The following is a 25,243-nucleotide window of genomic DNA, read 5'->3' as shown; positions in this document are numbered from 1 at the left end:
AGTAATCAAGTTGTTTTCGAACAAAGTGCAATGCGAAGTTTTCAAAGGTGCATAATGCATCGTGAGGAATGCACTTGCTGTGGTTGGCAAACAACGTCGACATTCAGTGAAAAATATAAAATTAAATAATATTCAGAAATACAGAGCAATGTCCCACACTGGCAATGGCCATTGATTGGCAAGCGTATGGCAAATGTGTGACAACAGGTTGCTTGGCCAACAAAGCAACTTTTTTTATATATCAACCTTTTGCCAGCCAATGATTGGCAAAAGCTTGGCAACCATATATGGTACGCATACGGCCAAACCACTGATCTCTATGCCTAAAGGCTGGGTAGCGCATAGGACTGAGCATCGTGGGAGAGAGGTGCGGCACCCGGCCGCCATGTTGGAGGGCCCAATAGTTCAGGCTGCTCCCATAGGAAACAATGGGAAGCGATCTGATTTGGAGCATTTATTGCACTTTAAACGCTCCTCATTGCTCATTAGCACACATCTTTCTTAGCAGCCAGTGTGCTGATATATTCCAACCGTGCTTCAGCGGTGTTCCTGTAGTTTTTAATGGCAATTGCTTTATTTTTCTTCTCCGCTACCTGTACTCCGAATATGGGATCGTTAGTGTCGTGCTTCCCGCATACGCATGAAGAAATTCGGTAAATATCAGCCTATAAAATGAATTATTTTTGCTCAGAAAGGGTTTACGCTGTTTGTTATTGTAAGGTAGTTCCGTTTTTCTTTCTTTTTTTGTGTGTGGTGTAGAGGGACGCCACCTCCTCTGCATTTGGTGACCCGAACAACGAACACCATGTTCGGCGTAATTCGGCCATTCACCGTCCTAAATTTTTCCGCGGCAAACCCACAGCGAACCACCTTCTGGCAGGCAAGTCGCACCGGGACCCCAGTTCCACGACCTACTCTATACTAGAGACCTGGACAGCTGGCGATCCCCTATGGGAGAGACGGGTCACGGGTTAGTTACAATAGTGACCGTTGCAAGCGCTACATAGCATTATTGGGGAGAAGGAATCACCCTTGCCACCGCCTTTAGTCTGCTACGCAGGGATGCAGGCTGTTGCTAAGCACGCGCTATTATCTCTCTTATACTGCTTCGTCGTTGTCAACGCAGCCTAGCAGACATCGCCGCGGTTTCGACAAGTCACGTGGTAACGAATAGTGCGAGCTAGCGCCAAATCCCATAGCCAGGCGGCGATTGCCAGATTGTCAGAATTACCCCGGTGCTGGGAGCATTGCGGATGTCCAGGTCTCTAGTATAGTAGTAGGTCATGCCCAGTTCTACCGGGGACCCGCAGGGAGACCACAGCAAGCTCAATTTACGGCCTCCACCTGCTTCATGATGGTCCTCCCCGGCACTTCTCTGGCGACAACCAGCATTCACGCTCTCGTACCGGTCGCGGTACTGTCGCCCACTCAGCAACGCACTCACCCAGCAACACTCAGCAACAAGCAACGCAGAAACGATCACTCAATGCCACACAACGCACTCAGCGCCACTCAACGCAATCAGCAAACACTCAAGCATCCAAGCAGTCAAGCACTCAGCATTCACATCTCCTCACTGGAACCCGCCCGGATCGCAGCGCTCTTGTTCCCGCCATCCCGCTGCTGCTGCATCAACTGCCACAGTCGTAAGCCGTGTGTCCAGTCGTCCACCATCCACGAGTCGTCCTAAAGGCGCAGATATAGTCCAACGTTTTTGGCGTCGCAGTCAGCGACAGCCGAAGTCAGACACGACAAGCAAAGCGATCGGGGAAATATGCGTTTATAGTCAGACACGCGTCACCAGTGGCCTGCGACCGTTGCGCATGCGCAAAGTCGCTGTGACTGTAGCAGCGCGACTGCGACTGCGCTGATCTGACTGCGCGAGCGCGGTCGGCGAAAAATAGAACATGTTCTATTCTGCGCGGGCGACGTCCTAGCGCGTTGAATGCTGCCGGCCGCGCTAGCCACTGGACTATAGAGGGTGTGATTTACCCCGGCGTAGCGCAACTATGCAGCGCGCGTACGCGCAGCACAGTTACGTCGGACTATATCTGCGCCTTTATTCTCCTCTTCATGGTATCAATGCGGACCTCAACCGCATGCACCGCTCCGCGTCTGAGGGGGGGGGGGGGGTGATGTGGCGGCCCGTGAACGACGATGAAGACGTGCCTCTGCTGGCGCGCGCCACTGCGCCTGCCAGCCAGTTCTATCGGCACCGTCGTAGCGTAAGGCCACGCACGTCTGCCCGCTGGGACATTCCATCATCGCCGGTCAGGACTCATGAGAGGAACACCACCTCCTCTACAGTGGTTTTCGTCTGCTGTTCGGTTCACGTGTGGTGTTCTGTAGTTTTCGTTCATTATTGTATGGTTTTCCTGTGGCGTTCCGTGGTTTTCGTTTGATATTGTGTGGTTTTCATTTGGTGTTGTATGGTTGCCGTTTGGCTTTTTCCATAATAATCTATGACGTTCTAGGAGTGTATGTGTGTTCTACAATAGCACTTCGATCCTTATTCTGAAGGGGCTCATTATTTCATTCACCACATCACCACCAGCAATGGGGTAGAGTACCGCCCCTGGCGATGAAACTCCCAATTCCTCATCTTAATAACGTTGTTGTCACGAGTGCGTTGCAGTTGTTCAGCTGTCAGCGTATTTCATTACGGAAATTCGAAGCGCTGTGCACGAAGAGCATGCACACGCATGACTTATCACACATGCTGTAGGAGCGACTGCACATACGAGGTTAACACAGCAGTTTATTTACTTCCACCCTACCTCACAAATTAAAAGAAAAGTGGAACAAACTGGCATATTTAGCTTCGTACTGCTTAAAGGGTCTCTGACTAGAAGCTGGAGAGACTTCTCCGCAGTGGCTACCGATAAAATACACGAAAGTAACTTCACATACGAAAATGCATGCCTCAACACCTCGCAGTTTTTGTGAACTTGCATTTTGAACATCGCGGTTTACGCCGACGCTGGCACACCTAGCGTCAAACCAAGAAAACGTACACATATATAGAAAACTCATCTGGTCATCCCCACTGATCGCGCATAGGGTGCTCCACAGCGTGGTCACCAGCCGCCATATTGGTGGGCCCAACGCATTCTGTCGTCTGCATTTAGTTCAAGCGGGGCTGCCCGTATTTTTTAAAATTTACTTTAAACTAAAGGGCTTGTCCTGCCAGTTTGTCGCAGCTTTGAGTACACTTCACACGGACAGAGAAAGAGGGATAATTTTTCACAGGTAAGCTCTTTATTTTGAGGAAAAATCTGTTTATTCGTATCGCATGCATCTGACAACTCGGACTTGTTTGCATTGCTATTTCGCTGGTGCCATTACGTGCTAAGAAAGTATGTGTGGCTGTTCCTATAAATCTCAAAACCATGTATTTTCTATCAACAATGCGCTTGTGCTTGCAGGTTCCCGTCACAGTCGCTCAGCTGTGCCGAAGAAGCGGATGCAGAACCTGCGCCAATATGCCAATTTATCAATATGCCAACGACCAATTTATCGAGGTACACAGACTTCATTTGACATGCCTCGGTTGTGTCGTCAAAGCGAAATTTCTCGGCGGGCATTCAGTTCCGTACGATACTGCGCGTTCAAAAGCAGCGGCAGGTATGGTTGGCAGCGGATTTTGCCAATCGTATTTGAAGAATGCAGACTCTGAGACGGACCCCTCATTTTGTGTACAAAGGACCTCCGCCTACAGCAGTCCGCAGTGCTTTCCTTGAATCTATCTTACAAGACTGTTGCATCTGGACGTGACGAGGTTAGTGGCTTCTGTATAATTTATACTGTGTTTACTCTCCTTGTGAGAATTATGTTGTGCCATTCAGATGTTAGGAGAGCATTTACGCAACAAAGAAAAATAAGGATTAAAGCAAATTGAAGTTTACGCACTAAATCAAAAGATATACTGTACTTTCCGAGTGTTGTTCAGAATGCAGCCATGCCAATGCAGTAACATCCACAGTACGTAAAATGAAGCTGTGTATTCCGCATCTAGGTGTAACATTTTAATTGTCACAGCAATGTGCATCAACGTAGTTCATGACTTCCTTGGACAAGATGAGGAACCAAATGTTAGAAATATAAAGGCAGGGATCAGGCACAAGTGTTCTTCTATTTGTTTTCCTTATAATATGCAGGATACTGCCCATAGTAAAGAAGGGCTCTGGATTCTAAACCAACGCAGTTGAAATCCTTAGTTTACCTCAAGCTGTACTATTGTTGTCTAATCTGGGGAAACGCCACAGAGGGGAACTACGAGAAAATTGCAGTGCACACAAAAAAAAAGAAAGAAAGAAAGGAAAGCCCGGTGTACGACAACCACGTCTACAGGTGCAATGTGCTGGACCCTCGTTGGAAAGAGGCCCACCAGGGGTGCCACTACAATCCATCCATCCAGCCCCTCAGCTCCTTCAAGACATGCAAAATACAGTAGACAAAGTGTTCCCTTGGAAATCAGACACTTACACAAAATTGCCTTGCAAATTCAGGATTTTTTAGCGCCAACCCAAACACTTGCCATTACAGTATGAAATCCATCACTGTACTACCTTACAAGGTTCCACTGCTACGGACCAACTACGGATATCAGCAGAAACCATTCCTTTTCCGAACAATTTTTTTCAGCTGATTGGAAATGGCCTTCCTGTGTCCAGTTTCAAAACAGTTACACAAACTTGTTGAAGTCTTATTAGAGACAGGCCACTCTGTTATGTATTTGTGTGTGAAAATGTGCACAGCTCGGTGCAATTGTGTATTTTATTTATGTGGTTGTGACTTGTTGTATGCTTGTAGTGGTAGTATCTCAGTTATCGCACACTGTATTGGTGCTAGGCACCTCATCAGGCTGACACCATTCGTGCCTGGTAGCCTTATTTAATTTTCTATGAAATGAGACCCTCATAAAATTATATATCGCTTTTTTTAACAATTTTAGGGTGATGACTTCATGAAAGTGTAAGAAACAGGAGAGGAAGAGATCTGGCAATGGTCATGACAGTTGTCCGTCAAGTACGGGACCAATTTCTTTTATAAGTGTGGTATGTAGCATGAAGTTGTTACTAACAAAAAGTTTTTTGTTCCCTTTAAAGGAATTTACAGGTGGTGAGCACGCGTAAGGACCTGACATATCTCAACACAACTTAGACCTGCCTGTTGCACATGAGATGTGTGACTCTACTTACACACACAAGCTTCTGCAGGTTCGTTGCATGCATCTTTTGAAACTTGAAAGACAGAGTGCTAAAAATATATCTGAGGTGAAAAATTGATCAGTTCATTACAGTAATTCTATCGATTTATTTTCAGCATTTTAGGAAATACGAGGGGTGTTCAAGTCAAACCGGGACTTTCTGTCTCCTGAGTGTACAAATGGCTCCCGCTACTTCTTTTTCATCATTTTCACACGCGACAGGCCTCCGCGTTCACCACGTAGTGGTCCACAGTTTGTGCAAAACAGAAGACACGTGCTAGACAAGATGGCCGACAACGAGGTGAGCGCGCACATCGAACAGCGAATTGTCATGAAGTTTCTCGTGAATGAAGGCGTAAAGTCATCTGAAATTCACAGAAGACTTCAGGCTCAGTACGGCCACGATACACTTAGCCGCAGCAAAGCATTTGGCTGGTGCAAACGGTTCCGAGACTGCCGTACATCAGTGCAGAACGATCCTGGCCGGGGCGGCTCAGAGCCTAGTGTCACAGTTCCTGAGAACATCCAAGTTGTGCAGCGCTTGATCCTCAAGGACCGACAGATAACATGTCTCTAACTGGCTCGAAAGACGGACCTTTCTGTGGGAACGTTGAACACTATCATTCATGAACATATCCAGTTTCGGAAAGCCGGGCCTCATCACCAAAGGAGTCCTCCTCCTACAGGACAATGCACGCCCGCATACCGCGCATCTCACGACGCGCACCTTACAGGAACTTGGCTGGGAGTTGCTGCCATATCCCCCTTACAGTCCAGACCTCGCCCCCAGCGATTTCCATCCCTTCGGGCCACTGAAGGCGTTCCTTGGGGGCCGTCACTTCAGCTGCGACGACGAGGTCAAGAATGCGGTCGGATCATGGCTGCTATACGCGTCGGTAAGGATTTCTATGCTGCTGACATCTAAGCCCTCGTGAAACGCTGGGACAAGTGCATTAGTGCAGCTGGAGATTACGCTGAAAAATAAAACTAGTTTCTCGCCTGTGGGTTCATTTTACTTTTGCGGAAAATGAAAAGTCCCGGTTTGACTTGAACACCCCTCGTATATAGCGATGGCAATATTACCTGTGTTGTACTGCCAGACCATCTGCTATTGGAGTTCCATGTCCTAGTTATTATATGTAATAGCTGTTTGAGGCTATTACATATTTATTATGCAAGTTTTGTGCCTGTGAGTTCCTGCAAATGTGCTCTGCGGTGATCATACTGGACAGAAAGCTATGCCTGTATAATAACAGTAACTAATGTTCTCCTGCCCATAAACCTATTCCTAGGGTACATCCGCACCCTTGGAAGTCACTGGAGAGGCGTGTTAGCTTAGCTGAATTGGTAAGAGCCCTGGATCGGTAATACAGAAGATGTGGGTTCAAGCCCTACTACTTGCTAACCTTTCCAGTGACTGCCTTCTTTCATCATTCATTTCTTAGGCACTTGATGCTTTGTATGTATTTGTCCTTTCTATGTGTTCGTCTCAGACCAACTGCCATGTTCAAAAGAACTAGAATATGCCTCTGCAATCTGGAACCCATCCCAACATCTCTTAATCGACAAAGTAGAATTTGTACAGAACACGGTTTGTTGCTCGTGATTATCATCCTTTTTCCAGTGTCTCAGCCATTAAAGCCCAACTCTTTCTTACTCCTTTGATTACCAGATGAAAGGTATCAAGCCCGGCATTCTTTCATAAGTTATATTACGGTCACCCTCCTCCCCACCCCGCTTACTGTCAATACCCTCACAAGTTACTTCCAAGACTTGATGACCCGTACAAAGTACTTGCTCCACCTACACAAACCAAACAATTCCTCTACTCTCCGCACCAGCTGATGGTGTCAAACTGGAATGACCTTCCTGCCCACATAGCATCAGAACAAAATATATCGTCATTTATTTCCAAGTGCTATGATCATTTTCAGATCGAATGAACTTCTTTGAGGTGAGTGAACAAATTTTGTGTATTTTTGTGTACATCATTTTGGTATTTCTTTTTTGGATACAAACCTCCCTTTTATGTAAATTCCTTCACAAAGGTTTTTAAAGTAAACAAATGAAGTGAAGAACTTCGTGATACTTTCATAGGAGCATTTTTAATGTATATTTTAAAACAATGGCTGCTAAAAATGTGTCGGACACCATTACAAAGGCTGCCGTCTGTATCAGGTGGATCGTATTTTTCCCAGAAGCCCAATAATGAGTGACGCTGCATCACATATGCTATTTGCTATTTTGGAACAATCTCTGCAGACATATTATGAAAATATTATCTGAGTGCCACAATAAACTATATGAACCACATTTCATGTTACATCATCTTTGACTACAACATGCCTATTTGAGCAGCCCAAGATACAAAGCTTGGTTCCTCAAGGTCTACATCCTACTCGAACTGGGTGCGCACTTTGAACACAAAAGGAAAATTGAGGTTTTCTATAGTCAACTTGTGTAATGAGCACTTCTGGAGGACTGAGAGCAGGAACCGGAGGTCACACATAGGGTAACCTGCGTAACAGTCTGATTTACTTCCACATAACGATCATTAAAATACTTGAAGGGAGTAGCCTCAAGACAGGAGCTGCCGATATTTTGAACAGAGACTGTTCTTCTTCTGGGCACCGTCCTCATCATTGGCATGATATTTAAAGGGTTAGGTGTGACGTGTTAAAGTTTCATGCGAATTGTGGGTCAACAGCCCGGGTCCGTATGGGCTTCTACGGCCTGAGTGAATAACCGCTTTGTTAGAGTGTGGAGGGGATTATGTGAAAGAAGTGAAATAGGCTCCAGATCGGTTACAGAAATGGGAGGTTCACGTACACGGGGACGAAACTGGACAACAGGCAGGAATTGGCAAGCATTCCGAAAGGTATGGAGGTTAGTGGTTACGTGTGGAAAAATTCCAGAGCGAGCAAAGCATTTTTTTTAAAGATATATATTCTAAAATACAAAGTTGTGGCATGCAATAAAGGAAGCAAAAAGCAGTGGCCATGCAGAACATAACAGATCATAAAGGAGATAGAAGGGAAAGGTCTGAGCATATTTTATTTGTGAAGTGTTTCTAGGGTGCCTTGTGATTTGTTGATACCGAACGGGTGAAGAGCGTTGAACTAAGACTCCCTATCACGTCTGCCACGTGTGAATCTGAACCCAGTTTCTAGAATATACAGTTTAATGCTGTCCAAGTTGTGACCAGGAACGTTAAAGTGTTCGGCGACTGCTTTGAGGAGTTTGTTGGACGTGTCGGTTCTGTGTCCGGTGAGGCGGTTGTTCATTTGTTGGCCGGTTTCACCAATGTATTGCATAGAGCAGTTGCCGCATTCAATGCAGTATATGACATTGGAGCTTGTGCATGTGAATGCGTGGTTAACGGGGTGGGTGTAATTACTCGCAGTGCTTTTGATGGAGTTAGCGTGTTGAACGTGCTTGCATGTTTTGCAGCGCGGGAGGTTGCAGGGGTGTGTTCCAGTGTACTGGGTGTTCGTTTTGCTGATTTTGGCATTGACCAAGGAGTCTGCTAGGTTGTTTGCGCGTCAGTATGTCGCCTGTATTGGACGAGTGAATATATTGCTAAGTATATATAGGTCACTGCTTTGGAGGAGGGGCTCGTGCTTCCGTAGAATGGCTTTGACGTTTGGAAGTGCGTTGGAATATCTTGTGATGAAGCTTATTTGGCACGCTCAGGATCTTTTTGGTGTTCCAGAGCCTCGTTTCGATCGAGTGTGAGTGCCTTGCGACGAAATTCGGTTAAAAGGGAGTCTGTATAGTTCCTTTGGGCAAGTGTGCTGCGGAGTTCGTCAAGCTTCTCGGCATAATCTGTGTCGTATGAACAAATTCTGCACCGTCTTACACTCCGCCCATTAGGAATTACAACCTTACAATGACGCAGGTGGTGGCCTTTGAAGTTAAGGTATTGTTGTTTGCCAGTTGGCTTTTTGTACAGGGTTGTGGTGAGGTTGCCGCTGTCTAGTGATATTGTGGTGTCGAGAAAGTTGATTGAGTGAGTTGAGTGTTGTTTTATAGTGCTATGTGCGGTGTTCAGTAGATCTACAAATTTTTCAAATTCATGTTCCCCGTGTTCCCATATTATAAGTATATCATCAATGTATCGAAGGTACATAGTGGGTTTTAATGCGAGGGCACTAAGAAGTTTGTTCTCTAGGAACCCCATGAAGATATTTGCGTACGTGGGTGCAACAGGTGTGTCCATACTTGTACCGTGTACTTGTAGGTAGTATTCCTCATTGAAGTAGTTTAGTTTAAGGACCAAGTCCATTAGATCGAGGATGGTTTCCGTATCTTTTCTGGTGTCTGTTGTAGAAAGGGTATTGGCAGAGGGCTGTGATTCCGTCGTTGTGTAGGATATTAGTATACAGTGATGTCACATCTAGCGTGGCGAGTATTGTGTCCCTACCACGCGTACGCGTGTTGTTTATATCTGATTATTCTGAGGAGGTGTGGTGTGTCTTGTGGTATTTCTACCCGTCTACATTAAAATACTTGAGGTGCTTAAACAATACTACAGTCGACCCCCGTTTATCCGGACTTCATTTATCCGGATCCCGCGGTATCCGGACAAAAGGCGCGGGAATGGATTTTCCTCCATGTCTTTTGTTCTCGTTTATCCGGACTTCAGCTTCCGGACTCGGACAAGAATTCCAGGGAACGAAAGTCGAAAATTCTTGTAATCCAGCTTCAGATATCCGGACTACCGTGAGTAAAAGGAGACGCTGACCCCGCTTCGTCACCCTTTTCGCCGTGTTGGGGTTATTCCCGCCACACGTCAGGGACCTACATTCCTCCGTAGGGGAGACAACCGTGCACGATGACCCCCTTTTCTATTTGTGTGCGTTGGGTCACGTTGACCAGTCGAGTCATTTGGAAGTATATCTCGACCACTGTGCGGTTCTAGAGGGGAAAACTCCAACCCGAGGGCCTGCTGCTTACGGCCCGTTGGCCGATGAAGACATTCCCTAGCTGAGCTGCGATCCCTGATGCTGAGGCTCACTGCGACTGCCGTAGATGAAGCTGCGGTTTCTGACTACGTTGACGATGATAAGGATGATGACGCGTGTGCAGCTATGACCGATGACGCCAGTGAGAAACAAGGCTCCGACATTGACACTTTGCGTCCGCGCTGATATTCTTCGAGCAGCGCAACAGCGTGGCTCAACTCTATGCAATTAGTAAAAGTTTGCAGGAATCGAGTGCCTACACTACTATGTAACAGCTGTCATTGACGAGATCTCTGTGTTTTAATTAAACCTTGCTCTGTAGGACGTTTCTATTCGGTCGTTTCATTTATCCGGATGCCCCGGTATCCGGACGATTTCGCCGGGAACGGCACCGTCCGGATAAACGGGGGTCGACTGTATTTGGGTGCTATCAGACAGAGTTCGAACAACACTTACGACATACTGACTGAATGGGTGGACAAAAGGATGCGTCAGAGCAGGATTGGACTTGTGTCAGCGGTGGAATTGAGAGCCCAATGTAATTCTTACCAGGCGGAGCAGGCTGATGAGATGGTGCTTTGTGCCACGGATGAGCACAGTGGTTTATCCAGAATCCCAAGCATGGAGGGGTGTTGAAAAAAGTTGGGGGGAGGGGTGTCATTATTATAACCATTACCGACATGTGTCTACAGCTGAAATTGCAAGAGCACCCCCTGTATGGGGTACTTACACCTAGTATCTTGGGTATTTAAAGCATGTAGTAGTTACTATGTGAAAGGCTTTGCGTATCCTGTTCACCGCGCAGACTGGTACCAGTGAACCCTCGTTAATATGACTCTCGATAATCTGACATACGCGCTTTACGACCATACTCCTGGGGAACAATGCACTCAAACATCTGCAAATCTCCTCCGGTAATATGACAATTCCGCATTATGACCAAAATTTTCGGGAACGACCATGGTCATAATAACGAGGGTTCACTGTATAACGATTCTCTTGTTTTTTTTTTTTTTCAAGTTTGTGCAACACCTATCTCACGAACTCTTGGTCTGTAGTGTATCTATTTCCTGTATGAGACACGCAAGCTTTGAACAAAGCTAAAGCTAGTAGGACGCAGAGTATTAATTCAGCTGCACTCTTTCTGAATAAGTGACGAACAATAGCGAAAAGTTCAGAATAATTATTCTGTATTGAAACCAACCAGCATGATTGTGCATGAGACACGCTTCTTACTTGTGAATATGAGCGCTAGGTTCGTGCTGCCCTCGAAGTTCTAAATATACTACTTTAACAGCAGCTCCTTGCAACATAAGCACTCGACTTCTTTCGGCATTATTATGCATGTACCACACTCCGGCCCCTTTACATGGCGCCGTCAAATACGATATTCACACAAACTGTTCATGTGCTCCATCATGATGGATGCTGATCTAACAGTCTGTCGTTGGAACTTCCCGTTCATGCTGAAGCCGATTCGCGGCCCAACATTTCGAAAAGCAAGGCGTCGAAACACTGCTGCATGCAGTAAGTCCCTCTCAGCTGAAAAGCTGACTTGTTGACTCCGCTGTGCTCCACGTCCATATTGAAAAAGCACCCATCAATACGGAAGTTGCGGAAACCGCCCGAACTTCCGGTGTGGACTTTCCAGCAATAAACGTCGCGGGCGTTTGACGTCATACACATGGGAAAACCACCCCTAGTAAAAATGCCAGCTGGAAATGCAGTGGGAATTCCAGCTGGATTATTTATTGGACTGGTTCCAGCCTGGAATATGATTGGATCTAGCCTGGAAACAGGCTGGTTCCGGCCTGGGATTTAACTGGATCTAGCCGGTAAACGGGCTTGTACCAGGCTAGAAACAGGCTGCATCCAGCCGGAGAAAGACTGGTATAGGTGGCATGCATATGACGTCACACCATAGCTTTACCCGTGCTTTTTCCCTCTTTCTGAACCGGCGCACCTCGACCATACGCATGCTTCTGTAGCGGCACCGCTACCGTCATCAGCTCATCGTCACCTGCCCAGAGCATCTCATGCCGCGACCGTTCCGCTGGCCAAACAATAAAGCAGTCCAGACGTAGCCTCTGGCTGGAACGGACCTAGCTTGCTGTCTCGTCATATTGGTGACCCGAACACTTTTGGAACACTGCCGTCTCGCGCCGGTTTCCTCAAACCATGTCCCACGGCGATCCACAGGCCCCGGCTCAGCCCCAACCACCATCTCTGGCAAGCGTCACCGTCAAACTTCCGCCTTACTTCGACCGTAACCCGGCAGTCTGGTTTCTTCAAGCGGAGGCCCAGTTCAACCTTGCCGGCGTGAGCTCACAGCAAACCAGATACTACCATGTCATATCAGCCCTTACACCTGCTGCTGCAGAAGAGGTGTATGACATTCTTGCGGCCCCTTCACCCACAACTCCTTACGATCAGCTGAAGAAAGCGCTGTTCCAGCGAACCACGGCTTCCGACCGATCTCGCATCCAGCAACTTCTATCTGCTGAGGAGCTGGGGATCGTCGTCCAACACAGCTTTTAAGGCGCATGCGTCAGCTGTTGGGTTCCCAGCCGACAGCGACCGAAGACACCTTCTTCCGTGAACTATTCTTGCAGCGCTTGCCGCAGAATGTGCAGATGGTTTTAGCCACTGCCTCTGACATGTCCCTCGACAAACTTGCTACCCTGGCTGACGCTGTGTTTGCCAACCCCGCGGTTTCTCAAGTCATCCCCGCCACCTCTGCACAGCCGTCGCCATCACCACCGACGCAGCCGCCGCGTTCCTCTGACGTTGCGGAGCTTTGCCGCGAGGTCAAGAACTTAACGGCACTTATTGGCGCCTCCCATGTCTCGCCGCACGTCCGCGATTTCTCTCGCCGCCGTACAAGTCGCAGTCCTCGTCGTTTCCGGCACCGTTCACCGACTCCACGCGATTCCAGCCCAGCTCATACAGTCTGCTGGTACCACCGGAAATTCGGGGCCGATGCACGGCATTGCTTCCTCCCATGTTCGTGGCAGCCGGGAAACCCTGCCGTGGACCATTGATGGCGACCGATGGCCCACATCCTTCGTCCAGTCGCCTTTTCTACATACGGGACATCACTTCGGCACGACGTTTCCTGATCGACACAGGTGCCGAGGTGAGCGTTATTCCCGCTACCAAAGGAGACCAACGGAGCCCTGTCATGTGCCATCTCACAGCGGTTAATGGCTCACAAATACCTGTTTTTGCACAACGTTCTCTAACGCTAAGCCTTGGCTTGCGCCGCACATTTCGCTGGGTGTTCCTGGTGGCCAGTGTCTCCCATCCAATCTTGGGCGCCGATTTTCTGAACCACCATCACCTCTTAGTGGATATGCGTTATCGCCGCCTCATCGATTCCAGTACCAATCTTGCTGTGCCCGGAATATCGTCTTCACTTTCTTCTTCGGGAATATCATTCTTCCATGACGAGACTAATCCCTTCCATGCAATCTTGAAGGAGTACCCGGAGCTAACTCGCCCACCCGATTGGACCAGCCCGGTGAAGCACTCGGTCGTCCACCACATTGGCACCAAGGGGCCGCCAGTTTTCGTTCGCCCACGTCGTCTCGCACCGGAAAAACTGAAGATAGCCCGTGACGAGTTCAGCCACGTGCTGGACATGGGTGTCATACTGCCTTCGTCTAGCAGTTGGGCTTCCGCTCTTCATATGGTGCCCAAGAAGACAGGCGACTGGCGCCCCTGCGGCGATTGTCGTGCCCTGAATCGTGCCACAATCCCAGACCGTTACCCTATCCCGCATGTGCACGATTTTACGGCTTTTCTGCACGGAACCACCATCTACTCGAAGCTTGACTTGGTACGAGCCTACCATCAGATTCCGGTTGCCGAAGAGGACATTCCGAAGACAGCCATTACTACACCTTTTGGCTTATTCGAGTTTCTTCGTATGCCCTTCGGCCTCCGCAACGCCGCCCAGTCGTTTCAACGCTTTATTGACGCCGTCACACGTGGCCTCTCATTTAGATTCGCGTATGTCGACGACATTCTTGTTGCGAGTTCCTCCTACGAAGAACACCTCGACCATCTCCGGCAGCTTTTCGCCCGCCTTTCCGACCACGGCATTATTATCAACGCCCTCAAGAGCGAATTCGGGGTCAGCTCTCTGGAGTTTCTGGGGCATAAGATCTCTCCAGAAGGCATAGCTCCCCTCCCGAGCAAAGTCCACGCCATCTCCGACTACCCGCGTCCAACATCTGTCAACGCACTCCGACGGTTTTTAGGACTCACGAACTTCTACCGCCGATTCGTCCCTCATTGTGCAGAGATCCTCCGCCCTCTTGAAGCACTTCTTACCTCTCCTGCAAAGTCCTCCCGTCCCTTGGTCTGGCCCCCAGACGCCGAGGCGGCCTTTGGTCGAATCAAGCAAGCTCTTGCGTCTGTCACGCTCCTATTCCATCCGCGACCCGATGCGGCTACATCTCTCATGGTGGATGCCTCCGATACAGCGGTCGGTGCAGTTCTACAGCAAGAGCCGGCGAATACCTCAAGCCCTTGCCAGCCCATCGGTTTCTTTTCTCACAAATTACGTCATCCCGAAACCCGATACAGCAACTTTGGCAGAGAGCTGTTGGCGATTTACCTAAGTGTGAGGCACTTCCGCCACTTTCTGGAGGGCCGCCAATTCGTCATCTACACAGACCACAAGCCACTTGTCTACGCCTTCCAATCTGCCGGTCAACGTTACTCGACTAGGGAACAACGGCGTCTTGCCTGCGTCTCCGAATTTTCGACTGATGTCCGTCACGTCCCTGGCCGTCAGAACCCAGTGGCGGACGCTCTGAGCCGTGCCGCGATCGCTGCTCTCTCGACATCAACTACCCCCCTCTCGCTCGAAACCATAGCAGACCTGCAGTCCGGCGATGACGAGCTCCTGTCCCAGCGCGACTCGAACCCCACCAGCTTGACGCTGCAAGATATTACGTTTCCCGGCATCCCGTGCGCCGTTTGCTGCGACGTCTCGTCCGGCCAGCCCCGTCCCTTCCTGCCAGTTGCCGCTAGGCGTCACGTTTTTGACCACCTCCACGGTATGGCGCATCCTGGCATACGAGCGCCCCAGAAGTTGCTGTCGTCCCGCTACGTATGGCCACGAATGCGTTCCGACATTAAGCGCTGGGTACGGTCATGCATCTCCTGCCAGAAGTCGAAAATTCTGCGTGACACCCGCACTCCATCGTCGCGATTCCCGCTGCCGGACTCTCGCTTCAGCCACATTCACCTAGACTTGGTCGGACCTCTCCCTCCCGTACAAGGCTTCCGGTATCTCTTGACGGTCGTTGACCGCTTTACCCGTTGACCACTCCCACACCTGACATTACCGCTGCAACCGTGGCCTCTGCCTTCCTCAATTCATGGGTGGCCCACTTCGGGGTTCCGGCAACCATCACAACTGACCAGGGACGCCAGTTTGAGTCCCGCCTATTCGCCAACCTCACTCGCCTCTTTGGCTCGCATCGGACCCGAACTACCGTCTACCACCCGCAGGCCAATGGTATGGTTGAGCGGCTCCATCGTGACCTCAAGGCGGCGCTCAAGGCCGTTTCTCCCACGCCTTGGGTAGAAGCACTTCCTATCGTCCTCCTTTCTCTGCGGGCTACTGTAGGGCAAGACATCGAATGCGCACCGGCAGAGCTGGTGTATGGGACGACACTCCGCCTTCCGGGTGACCTCTTCTCATCGTCCTCTACTGCCGCGACACCCGATTTCGCATCCCACGCCGATCGCCTGCGTGCCACCATGCAAGACCTGCGTCCGACGCCACCCCGACCTCCGTCTGCTCGGCATGCCTACCGACATCCAGACCTAGAAATCAGCCCCCATGTGTTTGTCCGCCACGACGGCTCTCGTACGTGCCTGCAGCACCCTTACGACGGCCCATACCGAGTCATCAGCCGCTCGTCCAAACACTTCACCGTGGACGTCGCCGGCCGCCACCAGGTGGTCTCCGCGGACCACGTCAAGCCCGCGTTCATCGAAGATGTTTCTACTGTTTCCGCCGCCCAACCTCTTCACCACTCCCGCCTGGGCGCACGCGTCCACTGGGCCTCTCCTCTCCGCACCCTTCACTTCTACAACCGTTCAACCGGGGCCTGTGGTGTTTAACTACAAACGCTACGCTAGGAGGGGGGGGAACCCTGTAGCGGCACCGCTACCGTCATCAGCTCATCGTCACCTGCCCAGATCATCTCGTGCCGCGACCGTTCCGCTGGCCAAACTATAAAGCAGTCCAGACGTAGCCTCTGGCTGGAACGGATCGAGCTTGCTGTCTCGTCATACTTCTTTTCCCTCTTTCTGGTGAACAAACGCACGTCAATGCACCCCACCTATAGAACTTGTTCCACAGTGGACGCAGGCTGGAACAAGGCTGGATATGCAGCATGTCTCCAGCCGGACTATCGGATCCCGATGTAGGAGTGCTTCCGCTTCAGACTACCTTCTGCTGGAACCCATGTTCCAAGGCAGGAGGTTCCGCTCAAGTAAAAGCAACTTATACAAGATAAATTGCTGCACGAAGCAGAAACAGAAACAGAAACAGAAACACGCTAACAAATGTATAAAGTGACAATCGGCAATAAATTCGAATATTTATTTTAACAAGAATAACTAACACCCTATAACAGGTATGATAACAGATATACTACAAATAGTGTAGATGCAGCAACAGTGGCAACACTATGAGACGATAATGTGATATCACCAGTGGCGTAGCCACGGGGGGGGCTCAAGCCCCCCCTACCTGCCACGGACCGACCCACGGAAATCGTGCAAATCCGAGGAGAAAATAATATATGGGGGGGGGGGGGGGTGACAGTGTGACGATCGCGGAAGTTCTTACAGTTCATGGCGTCTTAGCAGCACTCTTGAATGGTTTTCAAAGTATGAGCTTTTCAAAATCCTTCCAATCTCGTGACACCCCCTCAATTGGACATGACAGCCTATACATGTAATCGTATTGTGCACGTCCAAATCAATTAATTTCGTTCTGTTTTTGTGAACTGCATTTACGGCGTGCACGAGTATGTGTATGTTGTCGCGCCCAGGATCAGCGGGGGAGGGGGAGTGGGTGAGTTTTCGTATCGAGCCCCCCCTACCTTGGAGGTCTGGCTGCGTCATGGATATCACACAATTTGATGCAAAGTTTGGTACATGCATGTGCGAAATCACAAAGGTCAGTTCTCTCAGTCGCTCGTTCTCATTTAACTGTCCGACAAAGTAAGCCCGTCCCATGCAAGCGGGACAATGACACATCATGAAGGCAGTTCAGATAACTATAGATAAGTATCTGATCACTACTGCACCTCTTGGTTCAGATTTAGGACTTGAGGATCAACCGTACTACACATGCCGCTTACCCATATTATATTTGCAATCTACTCATGTACGTGGAGTTCTGTGCATAACCTTGCACGTTTTTGGGTATTTATTTATTTATTTGTTTCTTTTATTTTATTTTTTATTTTATTATACTTGGGCATAAATTATTTGCACACAATTATGAAATTAATTTCGCCTTTTTTTTTTTTGCCGTATATAAGACAAGATTATCTTCACAGCGTTCACAGCGAAGAATCTCGCACAATCCAGCGTCCTCGCTGGAACATCCCATTTCCAGCTCGGCTCCAGGTGGGAACCATCCTGATTTCCGAATGGAAGTTGGATGGTTTCAGAATGGAAATTCAAACAGCACTGGACCCAGCATGGAAACAGCCTTGGCCAGCCCATCTGCAGCCTGGGATTGCTTTTCCAGGCTGGTTCCACAGTGGATACAGGCTGTTTTTTTACTAAGGACTGCATAATAGCTAGAGTTTTGCGCTGATCGCACGAGTTGAGGGTAGAAATTGAAACCGCTTTTCGCATCCTTTTTTGGAATAGTTGGCGGCTCCGCAGAGACGAAACGTTTCAGTTGTAACTTGAGGGCACCATGTAGGTTCGTTATCCATACAAACAAAGACATTCACCAGGTTCTGGTCAGAGACCCTTTAAAGTGATACCGAGATAAAATTACATAAAACGGCACAGTAACTTCACTGCGAACATGACATGTAGAAATTAAACATTAATATTTAAACGCATGACTTCTACGGCCATGTGTCATCGTCATTGATTGTTGAGTACCATGATTCTTGAGAGTTTCTCTTGTAGTCGTGGTCTGTCATTCATGTTCTCTATGTGCTCCTTTGCGGAATGGTGAAGTCGAATCTTGCCATAGGATTTATCTATAACCTTCATGAGGTGAATGACGTGGTTTACATCAGGAGGGCACTCGAACATGTGCTCGTGGATGTCATGATGGAGGCCAGTAGGCACTGCAGTAAAAACCTAGAAGTTATTATTTTTCATTCATTATTATTACTTTTTTGCAGAGCATGATAAACACCTAACGAGGTCGTATGCATTGGTTCCTAGAAGTCTGAATATTACGCCACAGGACCCTGACCTTAGACTTCGACTATCTTGAATAATCAAATCATGGACCTGACTTTGAAGGTCTAGGTAGTGAATGTAAAATTACATTGCGAGGAACCATAAAAGCAAAAAGCAGTGGTGTGTCAGTTCAGTGTAGCAAGTGCAATGTGATCGAAAAAAAAAAAAAAGGTGTTGTATAATTCTCTGTGACTTTGCGTCCAGCCTATTCAAACCTCATTTTCCGAGATGCACAACTTCAGAGCTGTTGTAATCTCCACCAACTAAAATTGAGAAATTGTAGAACCTCAATATAACAAAATTTTGTTAGGAAGCTGTTTCTTTCATTGTCATGAGCCTTACAAAAGCTGACACGTAGTCTGGCAGGGAATGTAAATTATTTTGTTGCATGTTCTCTCATATGTATGTTGACTACTGTTATACATTTGAAGACTTGTACTGAGCTCGTTGGATCAACTTCCACATTTGGAACTACGACACATCTCCACAGGTACCCCACCAAATTCTAATGTGTTACTATTGTGTTACTTTTAGGAAGTGCTGCGGAAAGTCAAACTTTGTAGGTACAGCATAACTCTAAGGTCGTACAGTTTGCCCTCTACGATCGAAACAGGTCTCCTCAACGTATCTGCTGCAAAGCACCGAAGATTTAGATGGGGCCCTAATTTTTGCGACGCAGGTTCTGCATCCGCTTCTTCGGCACGGCTGGGCGACGGTAAGGGAACCTGTATAGCACAAGCGCATTGTTTATAGAAAATACATGGTTTTGAGATTTATAAGAGCAGCCACACATAATTTCTTAGTACTTAATGGCACCAGCGAAGTAGCAATGCAAGCAAGTCCGAGTTGTCAGATGCATGCGATACGAATAAACACGATTTTTCCTCAACGTGGAAAGCTTACCTGTGAAAAATTATCCCCCTTTCTGTGTCCGTGCGTGAAGTTTACTCAAAACTGCAACAAATGCCGTTTAATCTAAGGGAAATTATAAAAAAGCGGGCAGCCCCGCTTGAACTAAATGCAGACGACAGGATGCGTTGAGCCCCCCAATATGGCGGCCGGTGACCATGCTGTGGCGCACCCTATGCGCGATCCAGCCTATATCCTGTAGAGATCAGTGGGCCAAACTCGTACCAATCCCTAAAATATATCTGATGGAGATAAAGCACCTGGTCAGCAGTTATTAAGATTCACTTGAAAGCATTTGGTGTTTCCAACGTTCACGTGCTGCTGTCTGTGCAAAGTATATTTACGTGTAACACTTTTCAAGCAACAGAGTAAACCAACTGGTTTTACAGGTCCCGCTCAGGTAATTAGAGAGGACACTCTGAATTACAAACACAGTGTTTCGCATGAAAGCATGTCAAGAAAGTTGTTGGCTATACTTGACTCTTTGCAGATGCACAGGTTAATTGCAAAGACATATCCTCGTCACCGTTACAAACGTTTTACGCCCCACTATACACTTGATGAACGTGCCCCCTCCCCCCCCCCCCCAGTTTGTATTTCAGTATATGTTCCTTCCAGTTCGCTTAGAGTGAGGACGCGATAGGTCAAGTGTTATCCATCCTGGATGCCTACGGTAGAGCCTCGAACGCGCGGATAAACAGGGATAAAAGCGCAGTGCTCTTTATCAATTCTGTTCCCTCCTGTCCGTCTCCATTTGGGATACCTGTTAAAACTGAATTACGCATACTGGGCTACTATTTCAATAGTCGGAGAATCGCAGTATCATCGTGGATGCGCATTCACCAGCGTAGCATTACTCACGGTTCTTCGTGAACTGAAGGGTCTGGTTCTTCCACTTACTTGTAAGGCCCGTCTAGCAGCGACGTGGTTCTTAAGCAAGTACTGGTACCATATCACTTCCGCCACGTCAGATCTTTCTTACTGTGACCCGTGTAGCTTTTCAGTTCATATGGGGTAACAGTGTGGAATGGGTGTCACGCGCGCGTCTGTATCAGTCGCGGGAGGTTGGTGGCTTGCGAGTGCCACATGTAAAAGTGAAGTGCCTTGCTTTAGGTATAAAGGCCATTTTTGGTGCCCTGAGTGAGCCTAACCATCCTGCACACGACCTTTTGCACTATCTTCTTGACCCGGAGATTCGTTTCTTTTGTTTCTTTCAGCAGAATAGGCCGCGCTCAGAGTTTACAGCTCCCCACTTAAAAGAGCACGTGTCATCAGTCCGAGCGAGAGTTACGTGGACGCTGATCTTTCTACGTGGTCAGTGAGGCGGTTCTATGTGTCCCTGCTGGGCTTACTTCCGGCACCCACGGGTGCATCGGAGCTATCTGTTCCGCGTTAGATCGCGTGGCGCTACGCTACTGCAGGATGGTTGGACTCTCGTCGTGCAAGTTTGCAGTGGAGGCTTGCGCACGATGTCCTGCCACTCAGGGATCGTTTGCATCGTTATGGTCTCACCTCGCCTCGCTGCCCTTTCTGCTCTAGCCATATGGAACTGCGCAGCACGCTTTTCGCGGGTGTCTCGTTCCCGACGTTTTGTGGTACTGAGTTGAGGAGCTGTATGGTGTTCCATAGATTCGCTGGAGCACCATTCAAACGCTCCTTCAACCACCCGTTCCAATCCGGGATAGACGGCAGTTCATTCTTTCAGCCGTAGAGATGAACTACCAAGTGTGGATAGCTCGCGGCATAGCGGTACACGGCGGTCGCGCTCGGGGGCCGTCACACGTTCTAAGCCTCGTTCGAGCGGGTGTTCGCAGAGTTCTACACGGGGAGAAAGCAGTTCTTGGTGCTGTGGAGTTCGGAAGACGCTGGCTAACTTCGTCTGTGCTATTCGAAGAAACGCATGGAAGGTACGTTGTCCACTACTAAGCATTACTTTCCTTCGTGCCGTTATCCCGTACGCAACTCTCCACAGTCTTGGTCTGTTGCATGGCGACGACAAGCACGAACAGCAATCCTTAACGTAACGTGATTTCAGAGGCAGGAGTTGGTATTGCACTAGTTCTAGTTTTAGTCCTAGCTTGTTGAGATAGTTATATGGGAGCCAGTCCTTGTGACTGGACTTCCGCCTCGATGCCAATACATGCATTGTGGCCACGTGGGATGCTGACCCTGGACGTGACCTGGGCGTTGGCGCCTACCCCTCACCCCCGGTGCCTATGTGATGCAGATGGGGTATACGGCACTCACGCAGGCCACACGGCTAAAGACGGGTGCCAGTGGCGCGTAAGTGCTTGTAGTCAGCCATTCACCTGGCTTCCCACGTCAAGGAAAGTAAATGGCGCACAAATAACAACAAAAAACAAAACAAAAAGAAAACCGTATTTTGCATGCGAATCGAAACCTGGGGAACATATTTGTGTAGTTGTTGGTCAACCCAATACATGCCAAGTGTTTGGCGCTTTTGGCACAAGGAACAAATCCCATTACCAAACTCTCTGGCCTAGATTAGGCAATTTATGGCAACTTTGGCTAGCCAAACTCAGCACAATATTGGCCCACATCTGGTGTGCTCCTTGAGCAGAGCTGTATTTGGGCACACATTGGCCAGCCAAACCTTTGTCCAAGGAACCAATGCCACACTGGTCCCATACTCTTTAGCCAAACTTGGAAAATGTTTGGCCAGTTTGGCTAGCCAACTTTTTACTAATGTTGGGCCATATTTGGCATGTTGCTTGGGCATTCGCTTCATTCTAGCACAACTGTAGAACTTTCAGCTGACAGAGGCCACATGCTGAGGGTCGCAGGGCCACGAACAGCTGTCGTTGTCTGAATGGAAAAAAAAAAAGACCCTGTTAACGATATGGTAAAGCACAGCATGAGCAACGTTAATTGGCTGAATACGCTATGTAAGACATGCTATCGTTACGCACCGACGTGTCGACTAATGACAAAATTCGGGGAGCCAACAACAACAATAAATGAAGGAGAAGTGATGATGACATGGGATGTTTCTCCGTGGTAGCCACAGGACCCTACCCCACTTCACAGCGGTTAATATAAGAGGATGAATTATGATGAGGATTATTACGGGGAGCCAGGCGTACGCGATACGTGCTGTTTTCCTTTTCATGCACACCAGTGTATTACACATCACACACATTCAAATAGCTGCATAAAACGCAGCTAGTAATGCGATACAGAATAGCACATCAACCAGCTCATGAGTGATATGACCGGCAGAAAGTGATGTAATACGGGACAAGGAGTACTTCAGTTATGCACACTGTTAGGCGGCAGTATTAAACGTCTGATCACTGATATGCATCATACGTTTGTCTGCTTACCTTTCATTCCGGCGTTCGTCTATGGCTCGAACATTTTCGACATCCACGAAACGAAATCACCGTCTGCCCACATGGACGCCAGCTGCACAACGGACCGGTGTGCGCCGTCGGCGCCTCGGAGGGAAACGAACGTGAGCGGTGGTGGTGGCATCGGTAACATCTCATTACGGCCAAAGTCTCATTACGGCCGAAAATCCTTTAATCCCTAAGTGTCTCATTACGGCCGAAGTCTCAATACGGCCGAAGGTAGTCTCATTTCGGCCGAAGATGTTTCATCACGGCCAAAAAGAAAAAAGAAGCGTCCACCATATTACCAATCGCTGTGTTGTATGCTTCCCAAAGTGTCTCCGAGGCGGGTGTGCCCTTACGGCTTGTGTCACACACAATGGTTCATGCACACAATACTGCGACAGCGTTTCATGCATCCCTCATGAAAAATGTTTTTATTCCCATACTGTGTCATACGATATATGTGTCTGTTATGCCATTTTCTCTCGGTATTCGAGCAACATATCCTACTCATTGGTTCTGTGAGCAAACTGTATGTGTGTGTTCTGAAAAGGTTACTCCAACGGGGCATGTACCAGGAGCCACATGACCTATGAGCATGATCTTTTCTCCCAGTAGCTGCCTTCTACAATTTACGTCCACCTGAAATTTAAAAAAAGTACATAAGGTGCTGTACAAAACAACATATGCTCTTGTTTGATGATGCCTATAAGACATATGTTGTCAATCACACATTTTTTTATACATTCAAGACATATTCAAGAAATTATGAACAACAATGACAATTACGTCATAATGATGCAGTTGCATAGCCAGAAAAACATTTCGGGAGGTGTTTTATGACGCCCTTACATGAGGTGGAGGAGTTCCCCTCTGGCCCCTGGCACTACATTAGTGGTTATGCCGCTGCACTGATGTCACAATGTTGTAAGCATGTGTCATTCTGGGCATTCGGAATTACTCAGCTACAATATGTAAATTCAGAATCAGTATTCAGAAGTTACCTGCAGGCTTCCATGCTGAAACGTGTGTGCGCAAAACACTTCCGCTGTGGGCGTCTGTGGGTGGGCGTCGTCGTTGGTTTAATCATACCCGCAAGACAATAGACCTCTACCTGTTTGTAAACAAATGACGTCATAATGTTCGACAGCGCCACGAGTTTGGTAGAGTTGAACTACGTTCAAAGCCAGTGGCCAACAAGGTCGCGCCCGAAAGCCATGGTCATGAGGGTCTTACGATGGTTTCTGAGAGGGACGCGACCTTCGCTCCGACTTTTCTATCAATAGGAGGCAGCGAACAATGGACCATTTCCGACAACGCGTATGCGCATGTCCAGCCCTTGAGTCCACCATTTTTGAGCGGAAAACATCGCCATGGACCCACCTGCGGGCGACTGTCATGTTCATTGTGGGGAGATAATCGGTTTCAAGGTTACGCGGACGTTTGAGGTCTGCTAATGAATACAATGCGCTTTCACTCTTTCCGCATTCTTCTTCCAATCTTCTCTTGCTACTTTCCCACGCAACGTACGTGCAGGTTCGTAAAACGTCACCATTACTGGGGGGAAAGACACGACGTTCGACGTTCCGCCGCCAGGGGCGACGCGAAGATGGAAAAGGTCCATTGCCCATTCGCGGAACCCAGCTCTCCCCTCCAGATCTGTTTTGGTTGCGGTCATGATGACGTTTGTCGGGTAGAGGTTTATTGCTGGCACATGGAACGTGGAGCAGTGGCAGCAACCTGAAAACGATATATTTTCTCGTTACATATGAGTAATCAAAAACAGACCGCTATACCTTCGCACATGTTTGGTTTTGTCGTTTGTAGGAAGCGCTAGTAGAGGCACAACACTTGGTTGGTCACATGTAAGTCACAACGCGAGAGGTGCCGATATCCCGATTACGCGATAAAAAAAAAGTCTAGAACCATGCACACTTCCCCAAGCAAATACATCAGCATCTCCAGACAACATACCCATATGTATCCATGTACAGTGTAATGTGAAATTATGTGTAGGAATGAAAACAGATGCCAACATACCTGTAATCCGGTGTCTCATAAGTTTATTTCGGTTTTCTTCTAGCTGTCATGGAGTGCAACACACCAGTTGCGTTTCGCCATTCACATTTCGCACGCCTCATGCAATCCCACATGACTTCCATTTGATCAGTGAAAATCACACCCGTCATGGACATATATGTTCATCTCAGCGCTAATCACGTTTTGCATGCTATAGAAGCACGCTTCATTTCGTGTTTCGATATCTTGTTGTTTTGCTACTCTCACTTCGGATGGTGTCTGGCAACGTTGGGTGGTGGTAACTCGTTTATTGTGCGAGTGAGCAG

The 25,243-nt window shown here is 48.3% G+C and overlaps 2 protein-coding genes across 2 annotated transcripts; both read left to right on the top strand.

Moving 5' to 3' along the window:
* Window positions 1-12,716: 12,716 nt before the first annotated feature.
* On the top strand, window positions 12,717-13,214 carry LOC135395782 (uncharacterized). Its single transcript, XM_064626875.1, has one exon. The coding sequence runs from the start codon at window positions 12,717-12,719 to the stop codon at window positions 13,212-13,214; it is 498 nt and encodes a 165-aa protein (XP_064482945.1).
* Window positions 13,215-15,705: 2,491 nt separating this feature from the next.
* LOC135395781 (uncharacterized) lies at window positions 15,706-16,314 on the top strand. The gene has a single exon (XM_064626874.1). It carries the CDS (start codon window positions 15,706-15,708, stop codon window positions 16,312-16,314), a length of 609 nt encoding a protein of 202 aa, XP_064482944.1.
* The last annotated feature ends 8,929 nt before the right edge of the window (window positions 16,315-25,243 follow it).

This window comes from Ornithodoros turicata, chromosome 5 (genome assembly GCF_037126465.1).
Source record: "Ornithodoros turicata isolate Travis chromosome 5, ASM3712646v1, whole genome shotgun sequence".
NCBI classification, from domain to species: domain Eukaryota; kingdom Metazoa; phylum Arthropoda; class Arachnida; order Ixodida; family Argasidae; genus Ornithodoros; species Ornithodoros turicata.
Note: the sequence above shows the minus strand (reverse complement) of the source record. Positions and strands in the feature narration are given on the sequence as shown.

Excerpts from the sequence above, each read along its gene's own strand:
- LOC135395782 (XM_064626875.1), top strand. The coding sequence starts at position 12,717 with ATGCGTCAGCTGTTGGGTTCCCAGCCGACAGCGACCGAAGACACCTTC.
- LOC135395781 (XM_064626874.1), top strand. The coding sequence starts at position 15,706 with ATGGTTGAGCGGCTCCATCGTGACCTCAAGGCGGCGCTCAAGGCCGTT.